This window comes from Budorcas taxicolor, chromosome 19 (assembly GCF_023091745.1).
Source record: "Budorcas taxicolor isolate Tak-1 chromosome 19, Takin1.1, whole genome shotgun sequence".
NCBI classification, from domain to species: Eukaryota; Metazoa; Chordata; class Mammalia; order Artiodactyla; family Bovidae; genus Budorcas; species Budorcas taxicolor.
Genome location: NC_068928.1, coordinates 10,466,430 through 10,486,788, shown reverse-complemented (window position 1 = coordinate 10,486,788; position 20,359 = coordinate 10,466,430). Strand labels below are relative to the sequence as shown.

Genomic DNA, 20,359 nt, shown 5'->3' with positions numbered 1-20,359 from the left:
TTAAAGTGACTGCTGTGTCATCACGCAGAGAAATTAATGCCTTGTTTTCACAATCATTTACAGTATACCAACTCATTTTGAACACTGTATCCTTCAGTAAATCTAGAATTTTTCAAGAGAAAAAAATGTACTAGATGATAAAGAACACCAAAACCCAAATCTGTGCCTTAACTAAGGATTTTTGGCTGAGATAATGAGAGAGCTTTTTATGGTAGTACACTGTTCTTGTTAATGTGTAGAAGCAGGACAAAAGGTTATCAATACTTTTTTTATAAGCCCTAGAGGCTGAGTCACTGTTAACGGTTACCTGAGCAGTAACTAAATGGCTTTGTTTTCAAGCACTACCTTAAGGTAGAGAAGATGGGGGGCGGGGAACACTCAGCATTTGTTATCTGGTTTATAAGGCTATTGAACTATGACAAAGTCTTTTAATAAGACTATAAATGTTATTGTCATCATGGCTTATGGTTTCAGAAATCCAATGTTTTAGTAAGGTAGCAATGTTAATAAAATAGTCATTCTTTTGAATTTGAAGGTATTTTTAGCAGAATATTCAATAGTAGGTACTTGCTTTGAGTTATACCAAGTGCCAATAGCAAAAACTGCATTGCTTGTCAACTATTTCGAGGAGTGCCAGTTTCTCAAAACCTACACAAGAAAACTTTATTGTCTCCTGAACATTATGCCAAGACCTGTGTTATACAGGACCTGGGTTATACATATCAGTGAGAATGACACATCAGAAAAACTTCATTGTAGGATTCCTCTGTAGTTTTTCATCTTCAAGCAATGATGGATTTAAGGCCCATACCTTTTAACTTGACCTTTTAAAAATAGCCTGAACTAACTGCATTGCAAAAGCCAAAAAGTAAAGGCATTTCTCAGACATTAAGAGATTAATTTTGAAGCAGAAGTTTAAACTTAACCCACTGTATCAAATATTTTAAATTCAGATTTTAATGAAATCAAGGATATACTTTAGCATTACCTAAGTAAGATAAGTGGTTTTGCCACTTAAACGGCAGCTTTGAGAAACATCTCAGCACCCTAGGACTACTGCTGTGAATCCCAGCAGGATTAAAGAACATATCAAAGGCCAATAAGTGACTCGGTATCAGTGCTCCCTTTATTTCGATCCTGAACAAGTCACCAATCAGGTAAAGCTCACCCAAAACGACATTTATAAAGCAAGACAATAACTTTCATGGTATTATTTTAGTATAAAATGGACCTTAACATATACTCAGTTATCACTCACTGCCCAGGCCTATTCTAAACCTGATTTATATAGACAAGTTTTATAATGTATCATGGATGGCAATAAGATCTGAATTGAATCTATTCTGCATCAGGATCGACCATGTTCCAAGTAAACAGTCAAGTCTACCCCTGTGGGAATACAATCTGGAATCTAGCATATTTTAGGCCCCTCCCAAGTTTTCTAAAGGTTAAATCAGATTCCAGCAGAGGAATGAAGTAGCTCAGAACATTACCTTAAAAAGTCAGCTCAGAAAAGTTGGTTCAAATATAGTGATACACAGAGCTGTGGGGACAGAAAAACCCAGAATAGTACCAACACTACTGATCAACAAAGTCAAATACTGCGTCACAACCTCCCTTTCACATGGAAAAACAAAAGTCAAAAAGAAGCTTGAGAAGATCTACAGAATGAAGGGGTGGGAATGATTGTTATGGGCTCCCCCGCCCGGCCCGTTCTAAATATGTACAACTGTCTCCTTTCACGGCCTGGAGTTACTGTTTCCAAAGCAGGGCATGACCCACAAACAGGTTCTCCTACCAATTTTAAAATTCTGTTACACTCCTGGGGTCGTTCCACAAGTAGCAATGCACTTTGCTGCAACGCTGTTGCTGCTCAGTCACTAAGTCATGTCTGGCTCTGCAACCCAATGGACTGCAGCATGCCGGGATTCCCCGTCCTTCAGGATCTCTAAGAGTTTGTTCAAACTCATGCCCATTGCATTAGTGATGTCATCCATCCATCTCATCCTCTGTCACCTTCTCCTCCTGCCCTCAATCTTCCCCAGCACCAGAGCCGATTCCAGTGAATCGGCTTTTTGCATCAGGTGGCCAAAGTATTGGAGCTTCAGCATCAATCCTTCTAATGAATATTCAGGGTTGATTTCCTTTAGGATTGACTGGCTTTATCTCCTTGCTGTCCAAGGGGCTCTCAAGAATCCTCCAGCACCACAATTCGAAAGCATCAATACTTCAGGACTCAGCCTTCTTTATGGTCTAACTCTCACAACCATACATGACTACTGGAAAAAACATAGCTTTGACTACACAAACCTTTGTAGTCAAAGTGATGTCTCGGCTTTTTAATATGCTATCTAGGTTTGTCATAGCTTTTCTTCCAAGGAGCAATGTCTTTTAAAATTTCATGGCTGCAGTCACCATCTGCAGTGATTTTGCAGCCCAAGAAAATAAAATCTGTCACTGTTTCCAATTTTTTCCCATCTGTTGGCCATGAAGTGATGGGACCCAATGCCAGAATGTTGAGTTTTAAGCCAGTTTTTCCACTCTCTTCTTTCATCAAGAGGCTCTTTAGTTCTTTGCTTTCTGCCATTAGAGTGGTATCATCTGCATATCTGAGGTTGTTGATATTTCTCGTGGCAATGTGATTCATCCAGCCTGGCATTTCACATGATGTACTCTGCATAGAAGTTAAATAAGCAGGGTGACAATACACAGCTTTGAAGTACTCCTTTCCCAATTTTGAGCCAGTCCATTGTTCCGTGTCCAGTTCTAACTGTTGCTTCTTGACCTGCATACAGGTTTCTCAGGAGATAAGTAATCTGGTATTCTCATACCCATAAGAATTTTCCACAATTTTTTTGTGATCCACACAGGTTTAGATGGTAAAGAATCTGCCTGCAAATGCAGGCGACCTGGGTTTGACCCGTGGGTTGAGAAGACACCCTGGAGAAAGGAATGGTTACCCACTGTAGTATTCTTGCCCGGAGAATGCCATGGATAAAGGAGCCTGGCAGGCTATAGTCCGTGGGGTCACAAAGAGTTGGACACAACTGAGTGACTAACACACTAAAGCAGAGTCAAAGACTTTAGCATAGTCAATGAAGCAGAATTAGATGTTTTTCTGGAATTCTCTTGCTTTCTCTATGATCCGACGGATGTTGGCAATTTGACAACTGGTTCCTGTGTCTTTTCTAAATCCAGTTTATACATCTGGAAGTTCTTGGTTCATGTACTGTTGAAGCTGAACTTGAAGGATTTTGAGCATTACCTTGCTAGCATGTGAAATGAACGCAATTGTATTATAGTTTGAACATTCTTGGACATTGCCCTTCTTTGGGATTGGCATGTAGCCTTGTAGCCTTGTTGCCTTGTTATGGTATTATAATAAACTCATCCTCAGAAGAGAATATTAAGGACTGACATTTGGTAAAGTTTTGGCTAACGGAAAGTCAAGGAAAAGTCAAGGAAACAGGATTTACGCAATTGTATTATAGTTTGAACATTCTTGGACATTGCCCTTCTTTGGGATTGGCATGCAGCCTTGTAGCCTTGTTGCCTTGTTATGGTATTATAATAAACTCATCCTCAGAAGAGAATATTAAGGACTGACATTTGGTAAAGTTTTGGCTAACGGAAAGTCAAGGAAAAGTCAAGGAAACAGGATTTACGCAATTGTATTATAGTTTGAACATTCTTGGACATTGCCCTTCTTTGGGATTGGCATGCAGCCTTGTAGCCTTGTTGCCTTGTTATGGTATTATAATAAACTCATCCTCAGAAGAGAATATTAAGGACTGACATTTGGTAAAGTTTTGGCTAACGGAAAGTCAAGGAAAAGTCAAGGAAACAGGATTTACTCGGTTACCAAACACTTCAGTGTGTAACAATGAAAAATAATGTTAAGGGGCTTCCCTGGTGGCTCAGTGATAGAGAATCCACCTGCTAATGCAGAAGACATGGAGGATCCCACATGCCACAGAGAAACTAAGCCCTTGAGCCACGACTATTGAACCTGTGCTCTAGAACTAGGGAAATGCCACTACCTCCTGAGCCCATGCACAAGAGCCACCGCAGTGAGAACGCCGCACACCACTAGAGTAGCCCCCACTTGCTGCAACTGGGGAAAAGCCCGCACAGCGGTGAAGACCCAGCACAGTCAAAATAATTTTTTAAAAAAGTTACCATCTTCTGAAAAGGCTTTCTTTATTTGGCTGCACTGGGTCTTAGCTGCAGCACATGGGATCTTTTTTTAGTTGAGGCATACAGGATCTTTAGCTGTAGCATGTGATATCTTGTTCCCTGACCAGGGATTAAACCTGAGCCCCCTGCACTGGGAGCGCAGAGTCTTAGCCACTGGACCACCAGGGAAGTCCAATCTGAAAGTCAGCGTGATTGAAAAGGTTTTAAAAAACATCTTTTATATGGAGAAATCAATTCTGAATCGTAAAGAGCTCAGGTTCATCACTGTGAAGTGATATATACAGTACTGTTGCAAATGTAGTGTGATCTGAATATGTACCAAATGTAGAAATTACTGTTTTTTTTCAAATGCCTTAAACTTCGATGTGTCATGGTGATAAAAGTGCATTAGGTAAAATAAACCCACAACCTGTGTACTTCCTTTTCTTTGTTGCTTATATTCCAAATAACTGAGTTTAATGTTGTACAGTATACAACCATCTAATTACTATTCATTCTGTAACACTCCAGTAGTGGAAAATATGCCAACTTCAATTTTTTTCCTACATCATATTTACTGATTTACATTTTTTCTTTTCTAAGCCAGTCCTATTAGCACCAAAAGGCATGAAAAAGGTCTCTTTGGGTTAGGCCAATCAATATATAAAGTTGGTCACTCAAATAAAGCTTTGCACAGGGTGAGAATAAAAACTAACCAGATGAACAGTGCTTCATGTCTCCATATTTGGGGACTATCAAGCTAAGCCATCAGATCAGATGTAGAGATGAGATAATACTCATTACTGCAGAGGCCTTAAAAATTCCATTTCTTGAATGGGAACTAGATGGAGTAGCAAACTAGCACAAAACGGCAGCCTATAAGCGCTCACGCTGTAAAAAGAAAACTCTAGTCCAAGCTGACTTTCAGATTTTCCTATCTGTAAGAATGAGTAGCACTCAAATTATCATTCATATGACCTATCTAATCTTAATCCAAATTACAGAACTGGAAACCTCAAAACCCTTCAAAAGAGCCCTTCTCAAGGTGACAGATAATCTTTCCATTGTTTATCCCTTAGTCCTCTCTCCAACCACACAAATTCTGTCTCTCTTTATGTTCTAGTCCAAGTCCAACTCTTACTTAAAAATATACCTTCAAATCTATTTGCCTTACTTCTTCAGCTACTATAGCATTTATCAACTGTACTACCTATTTAATTTGAAGCCCAGGCCAACTTACCTTGTGAATAATCACACCTGGAGTTAGCACAACATTTATAAATATCAACCACATACAAAAAGCACCACATCAGGTGTCAGGTTATATTCTGGGTCATCCCATCTTATTTCTTATGATTTAGCTGAGCACCAAGGCAAATTGGGCTAAGAAACATGTTAGATTTTATCTGGACAAGTAAAATAGTTGATTATTTGAAAAATCTTCAAAGCTTCATTAGAGTTTTGTATTATTTGTATTTTCAGGCTTCCTTTAATGTAATACAGGTTACTTTGAAAATCTTTGGGAGAATAAAGATAACAAATTAAAGTCTTTTTTAACAAATTAAATTACTGCTGTGTTCAATCCTGTCAGGTCTGCTATAAAGAAAAGTTGGGAATTCCTTGCTGGTCCAGTGGTTAGAACTTGGCGCTTTCACTGCTATGGCCCGGGTTTGATCCCTGGTCAGGAAACAAAGATACCACAAGCTGTATGGCATGGCCAAAAACAAATTTTAAAAAAAGTGAAAACCAAAAACCCCTTAGTATTTCATGAAATTAAGTTCTTTTCAATTAAAATAATTTGAATCAGAATGGGCTTATGAAAAGCAGCTTTTCTGGAATCAAGTGCAAGTGGTAAAAAATGAAATCAAAAGAGTATTTCTTGACATGCAAAAATTATATGAAATTCAAATTTCACTGTCCGTAAAGCTTTATTGGAACACAGCCTTATCTGTTTATGTACTGCCCATGGCTGTTTGTATATTACAACAGCATCATGGCTGCAACAGACTGTATGCCTTGGAAGTTAAATACTTACTGTCTTATCTGGCCCTATCAAATTCATATCAGTTAATTTTATTAATTTCATTTCTTGCAGACAATTTAAAATGACAGAAAAAGAGTAGAATATCTAAATATGTAAATTAACATAATCATGAGACACTTTCTTGTCTGTATTTACAAGGATATTTTTGAGGGACCACATTCATACAGTACAGTAAGAAAGGTTGTAACAACACTGCATTGCTGTTAGGAATGTAAAGTGGTTCACCTGTTAGGCAACAGGAAAATCAAAAATCACTTCCACTGATGTAAAGAATTTGACCATAAGAACATATCACAGTTTACTTAAACATTTCCCCCTATTGATAGCTATGTATGTAATTTTCAACTTTTTACTACTAGAAATATTTTAATAACTATTGTATGTAATATAAATCATCAAACTGATTCTAAATCTCTAGGAGTCAAATTTTACTAGAAACAGAATATTTTATATACTCTCAGAGTTCCTAGGATATAAATTTAAAGTTGGGCTTGCTGCGTCACAGGTTGTGCACATTTCAATTTTATAAATATTGCTAGTATGTCCTCTAAATTAAGAGCAATTTATCCTATGCCAACACTTTTCAGGCATGTTAATTGTTGCCAATATGATGGAAAAGAATGGGATCTCATTTATTTTCAACTACATGTCCCAAATTTCTAGTAAGACTCACAAAATGACTGACCATCTTCTTTGCCCACATTTCTATGATAACATTCATCTTTATTTATTTTATTCAGTAATTTAAGGGTGAATCCTCATTCTATTTTTTTAATGGAAAGATAATTGCTTTACAGAATTTTGTTGTTTTCTGTCAAACTTCAACATGAATCAGTCATAGGTATACACATACCCGTCCCTCTTTTTTTTTTTTTTAAATATAAAACCCCTCTCTCTTGAACTTCCCTCCCAATCCCACCCCTCTAGGTTGATACAGGGCCTCTGTTTGAGGCCTCTGCAAATAAATTCTTCAGTACCATCTTTCTAGATTCCGTATATAAGCGTTGCTAAGCTGCTAAGTTGCTTCAGTCGTGTCCAACTCTGTGCAGCCCCATAGATGGCAGCCCACCAGGCTCCGCTGTCCCTGGGATTTTCCAGGCAAGAACACTGGAGTGGGTTGCCATTTCCTTCTCCAATGCGTGAAAGTGAAAGTGAAGTCGTGTCCAACTCTTAGCGACCCCATGGACTGCAGCCTACCAGGCTCCTCTGTCCATGGACTTTCCAGGCAAGAGTACTGGAGTGGGGTGCCATTGCCTTCTCTGATATAAGTGTTAATATATGATATTCATCCTTCTCCTTCTGGCTTACTTCACTCTGTATAATAGGCTCTAGGTTCATCCACCTTAGAACTGACTCAAATGCATTCTTTTTTATGGCTGAGTAATAGTCCATTGTGAATATGTACCACAATTTCTTTATCCATTCATCTGTCAATGGACATCTAGGTTGCTTCCATGTTCTAGCTATTGTAAACAGTGCTGCAATGAACAATGGGATACATGTGTCTTTTTCAATTTTGGTTTCCTCAGGGTACATGCCTAGGAGTGGGATGCTGGGTCATATTGTGGTTTTAGTCCTAGTTTTTTAAGGAATCTCCATACTGTCTTCCATAGTGGCTGTATCAATTTACATTCCCACCAACGTGCAAGAGTGTTCCCTTTTCTCCACACTCTCTCAGCATTTGTTTGTAGACTTTTTGATGACGGCCATTCTGTCTGGTATGACGTGATATCTCATTGCAGTTTTGCTTTTCATTTCTCTAATAATGAGCGATATTGAGCATCTTTTCATGTTTGTTAGCCATCTGTATGTGTTCTTCAGAGAAATGTCTGTTCCTCTTTAAGAACAAATTTTTTCCATAACCACAACCTTTCCTCCAAGACTCTTTCAACCTTAACTAGATTCAAAATTCCTCTCATACTTCTCTGACAGTCCTCTCAGTAGAAATCTATTTTTCTTATCAATACCATTGTCACAATTACCTCAAAGATGTAATAATGTCATTCCCTGCCAATAAATTCATATATAGTGCCAAAGTGAAAGCTGCTCAGTCATGTCTGACTCTTTGCGACCCCTTGGACTGTAGTCCATGAAATACCCCAGGCCAGAACTGGAGTGGGTAGCTGTTCCCTTTTCCAGGGGATCTTCCCAACCAGGGATTGAACTCAGGTCTCCTGGACTGCAGGTGGATTCTTTACTAGCTGAGCCACCAGGGAAGCCCACATAGTACCAAGTAAGTCCAAATTCCGTAACTTGGCTTCCAAAGCCTTCCATAGTCTGTCTTCAACCAATATTTTCAGCCTATTACTCTTATATATACATACATACATGCACACACACACACTCAATGTACCAAATAAAGTAAGACTGTTTGCCACCCCTCTCAGATTTCTAATTCTGCCTTGATTTATGCTGTTTTTGGCACCCAAGTGTTTATTGGAAATTCTTACCTCAAGGAAAGTTCTTCCTTACAAAGTAATGCCATTAAATAAATACAGTTGATCCTTCAAGACCTCCGTGATCTGGGGTGCCCACCCTCCCTGCAGTTGAAAATCCTCTTATAATTTTACAGTCAGCCCTCCATATCAGTGGTTTCAGATTCAATGAACACATGTAGTATTCAATACTCTACTAGGTATTAATTGAAAAAAAACAAAAAACAAAAAAAACCTTGTGTATAACAGGTTCCCTAGTAGCTCAGCTGGTAAAGAAGCCACCTGCAATGCAGGAGACCCCAATTCGATTCCTGGGTTGGAAAGATCCCCTGGAGGAGGGCATGGCAACCCACTCTAATATTCTTGCCTGGAGAATCCCATGGGGTCCATGGGGTCACAAAGAGATGGACACGACTGAGTGACTAAGCACAGTCTATAACAGAACCCACGCATTTCAAACCCATGTTAAAAAAGCACCATTTTGCAACATAAGAATACAACTGATTCAGGCAAGAATAAACAGCTGATAAATTCGGAGGGTTAATAATTTATGAGGAATAGGCTATTTCATATAAAGTATTCTTCCCACAAACTACTTTTTAATTATAAGAGTAACTAGACTGAAGAAATAAAAAAACCACCCTAACCAATTAATCAAAATTAGGGAGAAGGCAACGGCACCCCACTCTAGTACTCTTGCCTGGAAACTCCCATGGATGGAGAAGCCTGCTAGGCTGCAGTCCATGGGGTCGCTGCAAGTCGGACATGACTGAGCGGCTTTACTTTCATTTTTCACTTTCATGCATTGGAGAAGGAAATGGCAACCCACTCCAGTGTTCTTGCCTGGAGAATCCCAGGGACGGGGGAGCCTGGTGGGCTGCCGTCTATGGGGTCACACAGAGTCAGACACAACTGAAGCGACTTAGCAGCAGCAGTATCACCAGTAAGGGGCAAATATCATATACCTCCAGATTTGATGCCTTGGCAAAAATACTGTATCACCTACGTAGTATTCCAGTAACAAATGCAAAACCACGAGGCAACATTAGCGAAATCCAAACTGAGGACATTCTATCGTATAAAACAACTAACCTGTATTATTAAAAAAAAGTCAAAATGTTATTCAAATGTGAAAGACAAATACATGTAGGAAAGGACATGGAGAAAAGGGAACCCTCTTACAATGTTGGTGGGAATGTAAGTTGGCACAGCCATTACGGAAAACAGTATAGAGGTTCCTCAAAAATTAAAAATAGAACCTAAGACCTAGCAATTCCACTTCTGGGTATTTTCTGAAGAAAACAAAGACACTAATTCTAAAAGATATATGCATCCCTATGTTCACCGCAGCACGGTTTACAACAGCCAAGATATGGAAGCAACCTAAGTATCCATTGATGGATGAATGGATAAGAAGATGTGATACAAATATTTACAATGGAGTATTAGTCATAAAAAAAAAAAAAGACACCTTGCCATTTGCAATAACGTGAATGGATCTGGAGGGTATTAAGCTAAATAAGTCAGAGATTGACAAATATTATATGATTTTACTTCTACGTGGAATCTGAAAAAACAAAACAAACGTAACAAAACAGAAGCAGTCATAGATAGAGAATAAACAGGTGGTTAGCAGAGAAGAAGGAGTAGGGGGATGAGTGAAATAGGTGACAGAGATCAAGAGATACCATCTTCAGGTTTGTTACCTTCACAGGTAAAAAATAAACGAGTCTTGGGGATGAAATGTACAGCATGGGGGACAGAGGCAATAGTATTCTAATATCTGTGTATGGTGACAGATGGTAACGGGACTCTTTGTAATGATATGATCATTTTGTAACGTACAGAAATATCAAATCACTATGTTACACACCTGGAAATAAAAGGGTTACAGGTTAACTGTACTTCAGTTTATTTTCTCAATTATTTTTTAAACAGGAGTTGACTTATAAAGTTTAAGTTATATATACATACACATATATGTATTTTTAAACTTCTTTTCTATTATAAGATGTTGAGCACAGTTATTATAGGTTATTGTGAGGTACTGAATATCGCTCCCTGTGCTATACAGCATGTCCTTATTGTTCATCTCTTTTATGTATAGTAGTGTATATCTGTTAATCCCAAGTTCTCTACACTTCAATTTTTAAAAAGGTTAAATGTGAAACACAAAGAAAAACAGAAGACACCTTTTCCACATTAAAGAATATTAAATACAATACATGATTCTTGACTGGATCCTGAACTAGGGGAAAATGCTATAAAGGACCTTACTGGAAAAACTGATGAAATTATAGATATAGACTATAGATTTAGAATGTGTGCTTAATAATAATTTACTGGAGCAAAAGAGCTTTCATTCCAAGAATCCACATACACCCCCCACCACATCAAAGGAAATACACTGATACGTATACCTGGGAAGAGAAAATGATAGGGCTAATATGCTGAAACAGTGTCTTGAGCACTGAAGATTCAAAACAACCAATTAACAGTGCTAAAAATGTTCCAAGAAACCATTCCCACTCACCTTACCTCAAAAACAAACATGGATTTGGGTCCTCATGTGATTTTTCAATAAAGGCTTCAAGTTTCTAATACTCAACAGAAGAATGCCAAAGGAAAGAATTGCAAAAGACTGCTATCTATAAAAATTTTAGATTCTTAAATTTTAGCGAAAAATAACTAAAAACACACATTATGATGTCTTTTGAATCTGAACAACACTAATAGCTTTATTTAACAGACACTGAATGACTACTATGTGCAAAGCACTGTGTTAGGTGCCGTGAAAGATACAAAGATGAAAAAGACACAGTCCCTGCCCACAAGGAGCGTATAATCTAGTGGGGGAGACAGACAAATACACAAATAACTAGAATACAAGGCAGTAAACAACGAGTGGACAAGTGCTGAGCGTGGCCTGAGTGTGATACTAACTAGCCTCAAGGTTCCAATCTGAAACACTGCTGATGTAGAGTTGGCTGCTTTGAAAATCCCGTTTCAAGATCAGCATAATAAATGTTTAAATGGTCCTATCCTAGCAGCTGGAGGCAAGACAGTAGGCCAGGTGGAAGGCTGTTTGGAACACTGTCACATTTACATATGTGGTGCTGATACAAGTATGCAGGGACAGCTAAAAAAAGACCATATATGTATCATCTGTCCTTTGGTTAATGGCTATAGCTACTGTTTTAAACAATATACTTTTATATAAAAAGGAATTTGTATAATTCCAGAAAAGTCAACTTAAGGATTAATATTAATTCAACAAAGAATCTTGCCATAGGCAATTTTCTTATTTACTAATTAAGTATTTTCTCTAAATATCTATAAAGCTCTGTAGCAATTAAACAGTTAGATGTATAAGTATTGCTGAGTAAAAACCTCTTATGTTTAGCCTTCTGAAGGAAATGGTCACAAACCTGATAACCTGATAAAATACTACTCTATTAGCAACAAGAAGGCCTTAAAGAGATTTAAGGAAAATAACTTTTAATGCTTCAATGCAAATGGAATACATACTGATTAAATACAATTCAATGTTCTTTGAAAATATCTCACTGACAGCATTTGATACCAGTCAAGGCCAGCAAAACTGAAGTGAGGAAAATGCCACATATATTGTCTTTCATTGGTTTCATGTATCATTGCCTATGACTATGGCAACTCAATTTTTTTCTTTGAAACTTCCATTTATTGGTACCGATGAGCTCTGATTTGCTTTTAACTATTATGCTTAAAAACAGCTGCTGACCACTTCCTCTTGGTAGTGCTGTCTGACATAAACGGCAAAGTAGAAACACATTTTCTGGCTGTTTTTCCTACTTCCTGAATTGGAGGGTTCACTGCTTAGCCGGTTTCCTTCAGTGTGTCACTGTGATCTTGGGACCTCTGCTGCTTCCGCTCAAGGAAACGAGCACGTGCGTCTGATATGGATTTATCATCATTTCTTCTTTGCATTTTCTTTAGGACTTCTTTGGATATTCCATCTGAAAACATTACAAATTAATCCAATAAAATTTTAATTTTGAGTTCAGTATTAGAAATGTTAAGAGAAAGAGATGCTCTTGTTTTTCAATGTTTAGACGGGGGGGAAAGGAAATTAAATTTTGCCCTTTAAAAAGAAGTGATATAAAGTCTCTGGTTAAAAATAAGAGTATAGAGGCTTGAGAACTCAGAAAAATTGACCCTAATTCAAGCAAGCAGTGCAGTTATTACTGTTGCTGTTGTTTAGTCGCTAAGTCATGTCTGACTCTTTTGCAACCCCTCCAGGCTCCTCTGTTCACGGGATTTCCCAGGCAAGAATACTGGAGTGAGTTGCCATTTCCTTTTCCAGGAGGATCTTCCTGACCCAGGATCAAACCCCCGTCTCCTGCATCGGCAGGCAGGTTCTTTACCACTGAGCCATGAGAAGCCCATAGTGCAGTTATACGCTGCAACAGAACACCCAGCAGTTAGCACTGCCAATGGCACTCCTATAATCCTGGGCAAAATTCCCGCCCATTCTATTTCCCAGTGATGTTAAATAAGGATAATGCAATTTGTTCCATCAATCAGCCTCAACAAGTTTTGCTGGAAAGCTTTTTTCGCATGTGAGCTGAGAATTAAGCTTTCTGTCCTAGTTCACTACCACGACTGTTTATGCCTCCTGAAGGAAATGGTCCAAAACAGCAAAAACTAATGAGACAACTTAGTCATTTCATAGTTAAGTTCAAAACTTTCTGGTTGATAAGTAGTAATATTAACTACTGCAATTAGGGGGCTAACATTTCAAGGAAAAAAAAATCTCTTGGGAAAAAAAATGTTCTGAGGTAATATTTCACAAAATTCTTTAAATGAAATAAAAATAGTAAAGCACTACCGGCAAGCAGTATGGTGTAATGGGTGAGTAGAGGCCGCAGAATCAAATTTCCTGGACTCAAAATCCAGATACACCAAATATTAGCTTCGAGATTTTCAGCAAATTACTGTACGCTACTAAGTATTTCCTCATCCATACAGTAGGGATATGTAGTTACTTCATATGGTTATTGTGGAAATTGATAAGTTGTTAGCACATGATAAAAGTTCAATAGATATTATTAATAATGCTGCTGGACAAAGGGGTTAAAAAAACATGATTAACTGAAAGGAAAGAAGGAAGTCAAAGTACGTCCGAGGTTCATGACAACTGTTTGCTTTTCTGGGGAGACACCCAGGACCTAAGCCCTGTAACAGCATTTCTGCAACAATATGAGAATGTGGACGCCTACGCTCTAGAACAAGTGATTCACTCACCCTTTCGGTGCTTTACATTTTCCTTATTGGTCCACCTCCTTCGCGCATCTTCTCTCACTTCACGGCGGGCCACACTGCTCAAATCATGTGCATTCAATTCATGCAACTTGGGTAGCAAGTCTCTCACCCATTCATAACGGATTGGACACACAATTCTTGCATAGACTTTGGTGGTAACTAATACCTCATGAAAAATGATCCATTCAAGTTTCGTTTCCTGTTCATGAAGCTACACAAAAGAATTCGTTTAAGGACGACAACTCAGTGACCTGCCTTATTCCAGATTAGACCAACCAAACATTAACAGCCTAAAGTTTTCTGAGTTAATTTTTATATTCTTCAATCAAATAGGAGGCCACATCGACCAATACCTTTATGTAATATAGACATATGCTAAACATATCCTCACATCTCTTTTTTCAGAGAAAAGTAGAAGACATCTGTATATTACTTATTCCTACATCTTTACAAAAGGAAGAATTTTCTACAGCTTCCTTTACAAAAGGAAGAAACTTCCTTCTATTAGTAAAACTTAAGGTACTTACTGCTGAGGAAGGATGAATATGAACTGGGCTTCCGCGCCCATCCATTGTGCAAAATGTTCTCCCAACAGACCTAAGAACCGAAAAGCCAAAGGATCAAAGACAATTACAGCAAAAACAATTAAATAAGTAGAGCACTAACAATGAAAAATTATATGTCCTACTATAAGGAGTACTATATTTATTTAACTGTCACTAGAACTTCTCAACCAATTCATCTTAAAAAACTAATGATTCAGGGAATTCCCTGGTGGTCCAGTGGTAAAGACTCTGTGATCCCACTGCCGAGGACCTGCATTTGATCCCTGGTCAGGGAACTAAAATCCCTGAAGCAATGCAGTGCAGCCAAAAAAAAAAAAAAAACCTAATGAGACAACTTCTATAGTCATTTTCAGTTCAGTTCAGTTCAGTTCAGTCGCTCAGTCATGTCTAACTCTTTGCGACCCCATGAATCGCAGCACGCCAGGCCTCCTTGTCCATCACCAACTCCCAGAGTTCACTCAAACTCATGTCCCTCGAGTCGGTGATGCCATCCAGCCATCTCATCCTCTGTCGTCCCCTTTTCTTCCTGCCCCCAATCCCTCCCAGCATCAGAGTCTTTTCCAATGAGTCAACTCTTTGCATGAGGTGGCCAAAGTACTGGAGTTTCAGCTTTAGCATCGTATAAAACTTTCCGGTTGGTAAGCAGTAATATTAACAATAATACGGTATTTGTGCTTTAGAATTTCCAAAGTGCTTTCATAATGAAGCATCAAATAAACCTACTAGTTTTGACAGCCAGGTACTTTATTAAAAGATCAAAACTGAGATTCAAATAAATCAGATAGTTTTCTCAAGGTCAAAGAGCTAATGTATGGTGAAAGCAAGTCCCAAACATAGGTCTTTGAACATAAATACAGTATTCTTTATATTGTATTATACTAGATCTCCTTTCAAAGGTATAAATAATTTTGACCATTCTAAAACAGACAATTAGAACAGTTCATCTATAATTTTTCTAATTCTTATTAACTTTATAAATTCTTATCCTCTTCTATACTTCCCTACATAAAGGTTATTCCAAAAACTTATCTTAATCACTTATCTTAATCCAAAACCTTAGCTTAATCACACAACTGATTTCCTATAAAACTTTACATATATTCCTATTATAACCCAGGTCAGACTGCATTATAATTATTTGTATATATATCTATACAGTCCATATTTGGACAGTACAAAAATCTTTTTTACTTGAATCATTTGAAAGTTAGTCACCAATCTTATGCTTCATCATCCCCAAATACCTGAGTGTTCATTTCCTATAATCAAGAATATTCTCCTACATAACCATCATAAAACCATCAAAACCAAGGAATTAACACTGATATATTACTAGCATCTAATTCTCAGAACCCAGTGAAGTTTTATCAAATGTCCTAACAATATCCTTTATAGCAAAAGGACCCAGTTCAGAAATCATGTATTGCCTTTACTTTTTATGATCCTTTAGTCTCCTTCATTCTGGAAAACACCCCCAAGTCTATCTTTGACCTTCACGATCTTGACACTTTTAAGGATTACAGGCTAGCTATTCTGCAGTATGCCCCTCAATTTGATTTCGTCTGTTTTAAGACAATTAGACTCAGGTTACAGATCTTTGGCAAGAATATCACAGAAGAGCTGCTCTGTTTTCATTACATCCTATCAGGCGGAACAAGATTTTGATTACTTCATTTCTGATGATGTTCACTTTGATTGTCTGATTTAGGTACCATCTGCCAGGCTTCTCCACTAAGAAGTTACTTTTTCCCTCTGTAATTAACAAGAATTTTGTGAAGAGGTGCTCAACTCTGTAAATAATTCCATTTGTCATTAAACTTTTAATTTACTCATTCATTAACTTATATGATCATAGACCCAGGATTTCACATTTTATTCAATCCATTACTATCAGTATTATGAATGTCAAAATATCCCATCTTCGATCAGCCTGGGCCTATTCAAACTGGCTCCTTTGTACTTGGTCACATGGCCTCCACCTTCACTGATGACCATTTTGCTTACAGGTAAAATAAGATGTTTTGGCCTCACTGTGTACTTTCCCAGACCTATTTCTCCAAAGGTCCTTTATGTGGCAGATGGTTGTTCCAAGTCAAAATCAGCGCAGAGGGACTTCTCTGGTGGTCCAGTGGTTAAGAATCAGCCTTGCAATGAAGGGGACATGGATTTGATCCCTGGCTGGGGAACTACGATACCACATTTCTCAAGATCAAAGAGCTAATATATGGTCAAAGCAAGGCCCAAACACAGGTCTTTGGACTTAGATACAGCATTCTTTACATTTATTATACTACATCTCCTTTCAAAGGTATAAATAATTTTCACTATTCTAAAATATGATAATTAGAACAGTTCATCTATAATTTTTCTAATTCCTGTTAATGTGAAATTCTTATCCTCTTCCGTACTTCCCTACATAAAGGTTATTGCAAAAACTTATCAGAGTAAGACCTTAACTTAATCGTCACAACTGATTTCCTATAAAACTTTGCACATACTCCTGTGGAGCAACTAAGCACACACGCTGCAAGCACTGAGCCTGAATGCCACAACTGGAGAGTCTGTCCATGGGCCACAAAAAAAGATCCCGCATGACCCAGCAAAGATCACAAGTGATGAAACTAAGACCTGACACAGCCAAAAATTGAAAAAGGATCTGGGCACAAAGTATACTCATTGCTATTATAGTTATTGCTCCTAGTCCATCTCATAGTGAGGCTACATAAATATTAGACATATAAATACATACACACACACACACACACACACACACACAGAGTAACACCTACTTTTTATTATAGTACCTATCTATCCATCCACTTAACTATATGAAAAACTGTAATATCTGAAATTTCAATCAATACCACAGGGCTCATTCATGTTTTTAGTATTTCTAACTGCCTTCACCATTTACTTTAATGTCTTCAATTACGTGATCGACTCCTCTGTATATAACGAATCTCCCGTCACCACCACTCTTACCCCTTTCCCCACAAAGATGCCCTCCCTCCACTCAGACTCTTGACATTCAAACAACCAAACAACTCCCATGTGAGTACCTTCCTCAATCCTGCTCAAGCCCTGACAGTCCACACCAAACCAACCTTCATCAGGGATGCCATCCTCAACCTATTTGGCTTTCACACTCCACAAAGAGCCACTCCTCTGGCTTGGGCACTAACACCCCATGCTGGACAGCTGTCCTACAGACTCCCCTCCTCCCCACATGAGTTTCAATATCCCACTCTCAGCCACTGCAGTTCCCCCGGCACGAGGGACAATTACAAGAAGGTTCACTGTAATTGATGTCATCATAAACACAGAGCTTAAATCAAATAGTCTTTAATATTAAATAGTTCAATATGGTCATCAAATACAGTTACATTTCTCTATCCGTCTCAAGCTCTTAGTGCTTACCTTCTCGCTACGTTTTTGAAATAACCTGCACAAAGACATCTTCGCAGGACTTCATGTTTAGGGCCTTCAAAGGTCTCTCTTGGGAAATCACTTTGCTATAGACAGAATACACATGTAGTGGTAAGTCTCACAGAACAATTTGTAACAATCTTTTGGCTTGAAAACTCCATATTTCTAAAGACTTCTGTTTCTGGCCAATATGGAATATGAGGGACCAGATTTACCCTTCTGCTCGAAACAACCAAAAAAATGGACAAAACATATGAAATAATGATTTCCAAAGCACTATATGAAGGACAATGAGTCTGAGAAATCAATAAATGAAAAAAAAATGAATTAACTCCAACAACTGTTTCAGCTTACAGTCAACCTTGAGAGAGATTCTGGACCAAGGTGAAGGAAAGGAAAAACCCGAGTGAAACCTAGAGAACTCCCTGAGTTAGAGAGACAGAGCTCAGAATCCAGAGAGACCAAGATGGCTAGAATTCCCAGCCAAAGTTCTGGAGAGAAGCAATCTGCAGAGGACCCCAGAGATCTATTGCAGGGCTTCCAGAGTTCAACTGAGAACTGATAAGCACATCACTGTGAGGAAATTACCCAAGGCCAGGAAAAGAGCCTCCCAAAAGGATAAGGGACAACAGAGTTGTGTGCACAGGGTCAGGAACGGCGTTTGTTCCTACAAGTCATTCTTCAACACCTTATAATACACCCGGTTTTGGGGAGAGAACTCAGAAGGTCTTGCCAAAACACCACTCAAGGGAAAAAAAAGTCACAGCAATCACCTGTTTAAGCTTCCTGATCAGTTCTCTAAGTTGAGCTTCAACACGAAATGCAGAAAATAAGCACCTCCAATGAATCCAATGTTTCTGGCACCATGAAGCTGGAGCGCCACTGCAACACAAAAATACTGGTGTCTCAAAAGTATCTTTCATAAGTGAAAGTCTAACATTCTCATTTCTATTACACAACTAGAAACAGATAAGCAACTGTCAGCTCTTTTATGAGACCTGTCCAATTAATAAGAAAGCACTTTAAGGAATATGAAAAAACAAATTAATACACTCTAAGTGAATTAAAATAACTTGTAAACAGATTTCTTTATATACATATATGCTTTAACAAATATCCAATCATTTTCTCATCTAAGCTAGTTATACAGAACCAAAATTCTATGAGGTCAGTTTTCAGGAAAGGTTAAGGAGAGAAGAAAGACAAGAGTTAATATTACATAATAAATGACGGTCACAGTCACCTCACAGAGAAATCTCACTAATGCTCACAAAAATACATTGAGGTCAGTATAATCCCCACTGAAACTTACTGTCTGAAGTCATATTCTTACTGAAGCTATATTTCAAACTAAGGCTCTCCAGTTCAAAGAACTATCTCACATACCTTGATTTGCACTGTTCAAAGATGACGGCTAAAGTTGCAAAGTCATTAAATCCTCCAGCTTTAGCTGCCAACTCTCGGTGTCTCTGCTCTGCTTCCTTCTGGTACTCTGGATCAACTAAAATGACAGTTGGAAAGGCAGTTTAGTTCCACTCCACAGCAAGCCTCATTCTTCACTTTGTTTACTCAAGCATATTGAAATCTGCCTCACCCTCTGAGGTGGAGTAAAGAATGACATTAACTCTCTGGTGGGGGAGTGTGGGCCTCTAACCACTCCCACAATTCCTTTTCCTCTTTAATTACACTTTGGAGATTTTTGCTAGAATAGCAACATTACTTCTCTTAATTGATTTACCTTTAAAAGAGTATTGGAATTTACTATTTGTTTTTACCATAAGAGGAACCCATGTTCACATTTAAAAAAAAAAAGTAAAAGTTCAATGTTCCCCACTTTGTCACATTATCCACAAGTCAATCCTCAGGGCTAACCACTGTTAACTATTTAGTATGTGTCCTTTAACATATTTTCTACATATATATATATATACAAGCATTGTGTATGATGGTTTATTTTCTTCATAAGTTTCTTCTGATACTTATTTTATTTATTTAATAACAGTTTAACCTAAGTATGTATAGAACCATTCATTCGCAAACACATCTACATTGTTATTTCTCAGGGGTATAAGGATATAACACAATTTAACCCGCCTCTATTTATCCAATTCCTAATTACAGACAATTAGACAGGACCATCACATATGTAAAACCAAAATACTACAAACTTTTCTCTTTTAATTTTATACTGAAGAATATCATGCATACAGAAAACTACACAGGTTCTGTATATTCACAAATCCAACATACCAATGTACTCTACAGCCAGATCAACAAACAGAATATTACCAGCATCCCAGGGCCTCTTCTTCACTCTCCTTTCATTAACTGCTCAGCCCCTCCACAAGGATAACCATATTCAGACTTTTAACCCAATGAAAGGGCTTTACTTGTTTTTAAACTTTATATAA

The 20,359-nt window shown here is 38.0% G+C and overlaps 1 protein-coding gene across 1 annotated transcript in view; it reads right to left on the bottom strand.

Annotated features, from left to right (window-relative positions):
- Positions 1–11,366: 11,366 nt before the first annotated feature.
- The window catches only part of DHX40 (DEAH-box helicase 40), a 49,614-nt gene continuing 40,621 nt past the window's right edge, over positions 11,367–20,359 (bottom strand). The window contains exons 13-18 of the mRNA XM_052657806.1: positions 19,335–19,449; positions 18,722–18,830; positions 17,940–18,034; positions 14,484–14,553; positions 13,939–14,167; positions 11,367–12,650 (exon numbers count right to left, since the gene is read on the bottom strand). Of these exons, the coding sequence (XP_052513766.1) occupies positions 12,511–12,650; positions 13,939–14,167; positions 14,484–14,553; positions 17,940–18,034; positions 18,722–18,830; positions 19,335–19,449 (758 nt within the window). The 3' untranslated portion in view covers positions 11,367–12,510. The remainder of the gene's footprint in view (positions 12,651–13,938; positions 14,168–14,483; positions 14,554–17,939; positions 18,035–18,721; positions 18,831–19,334; positions 19,450–20,359) is intronic.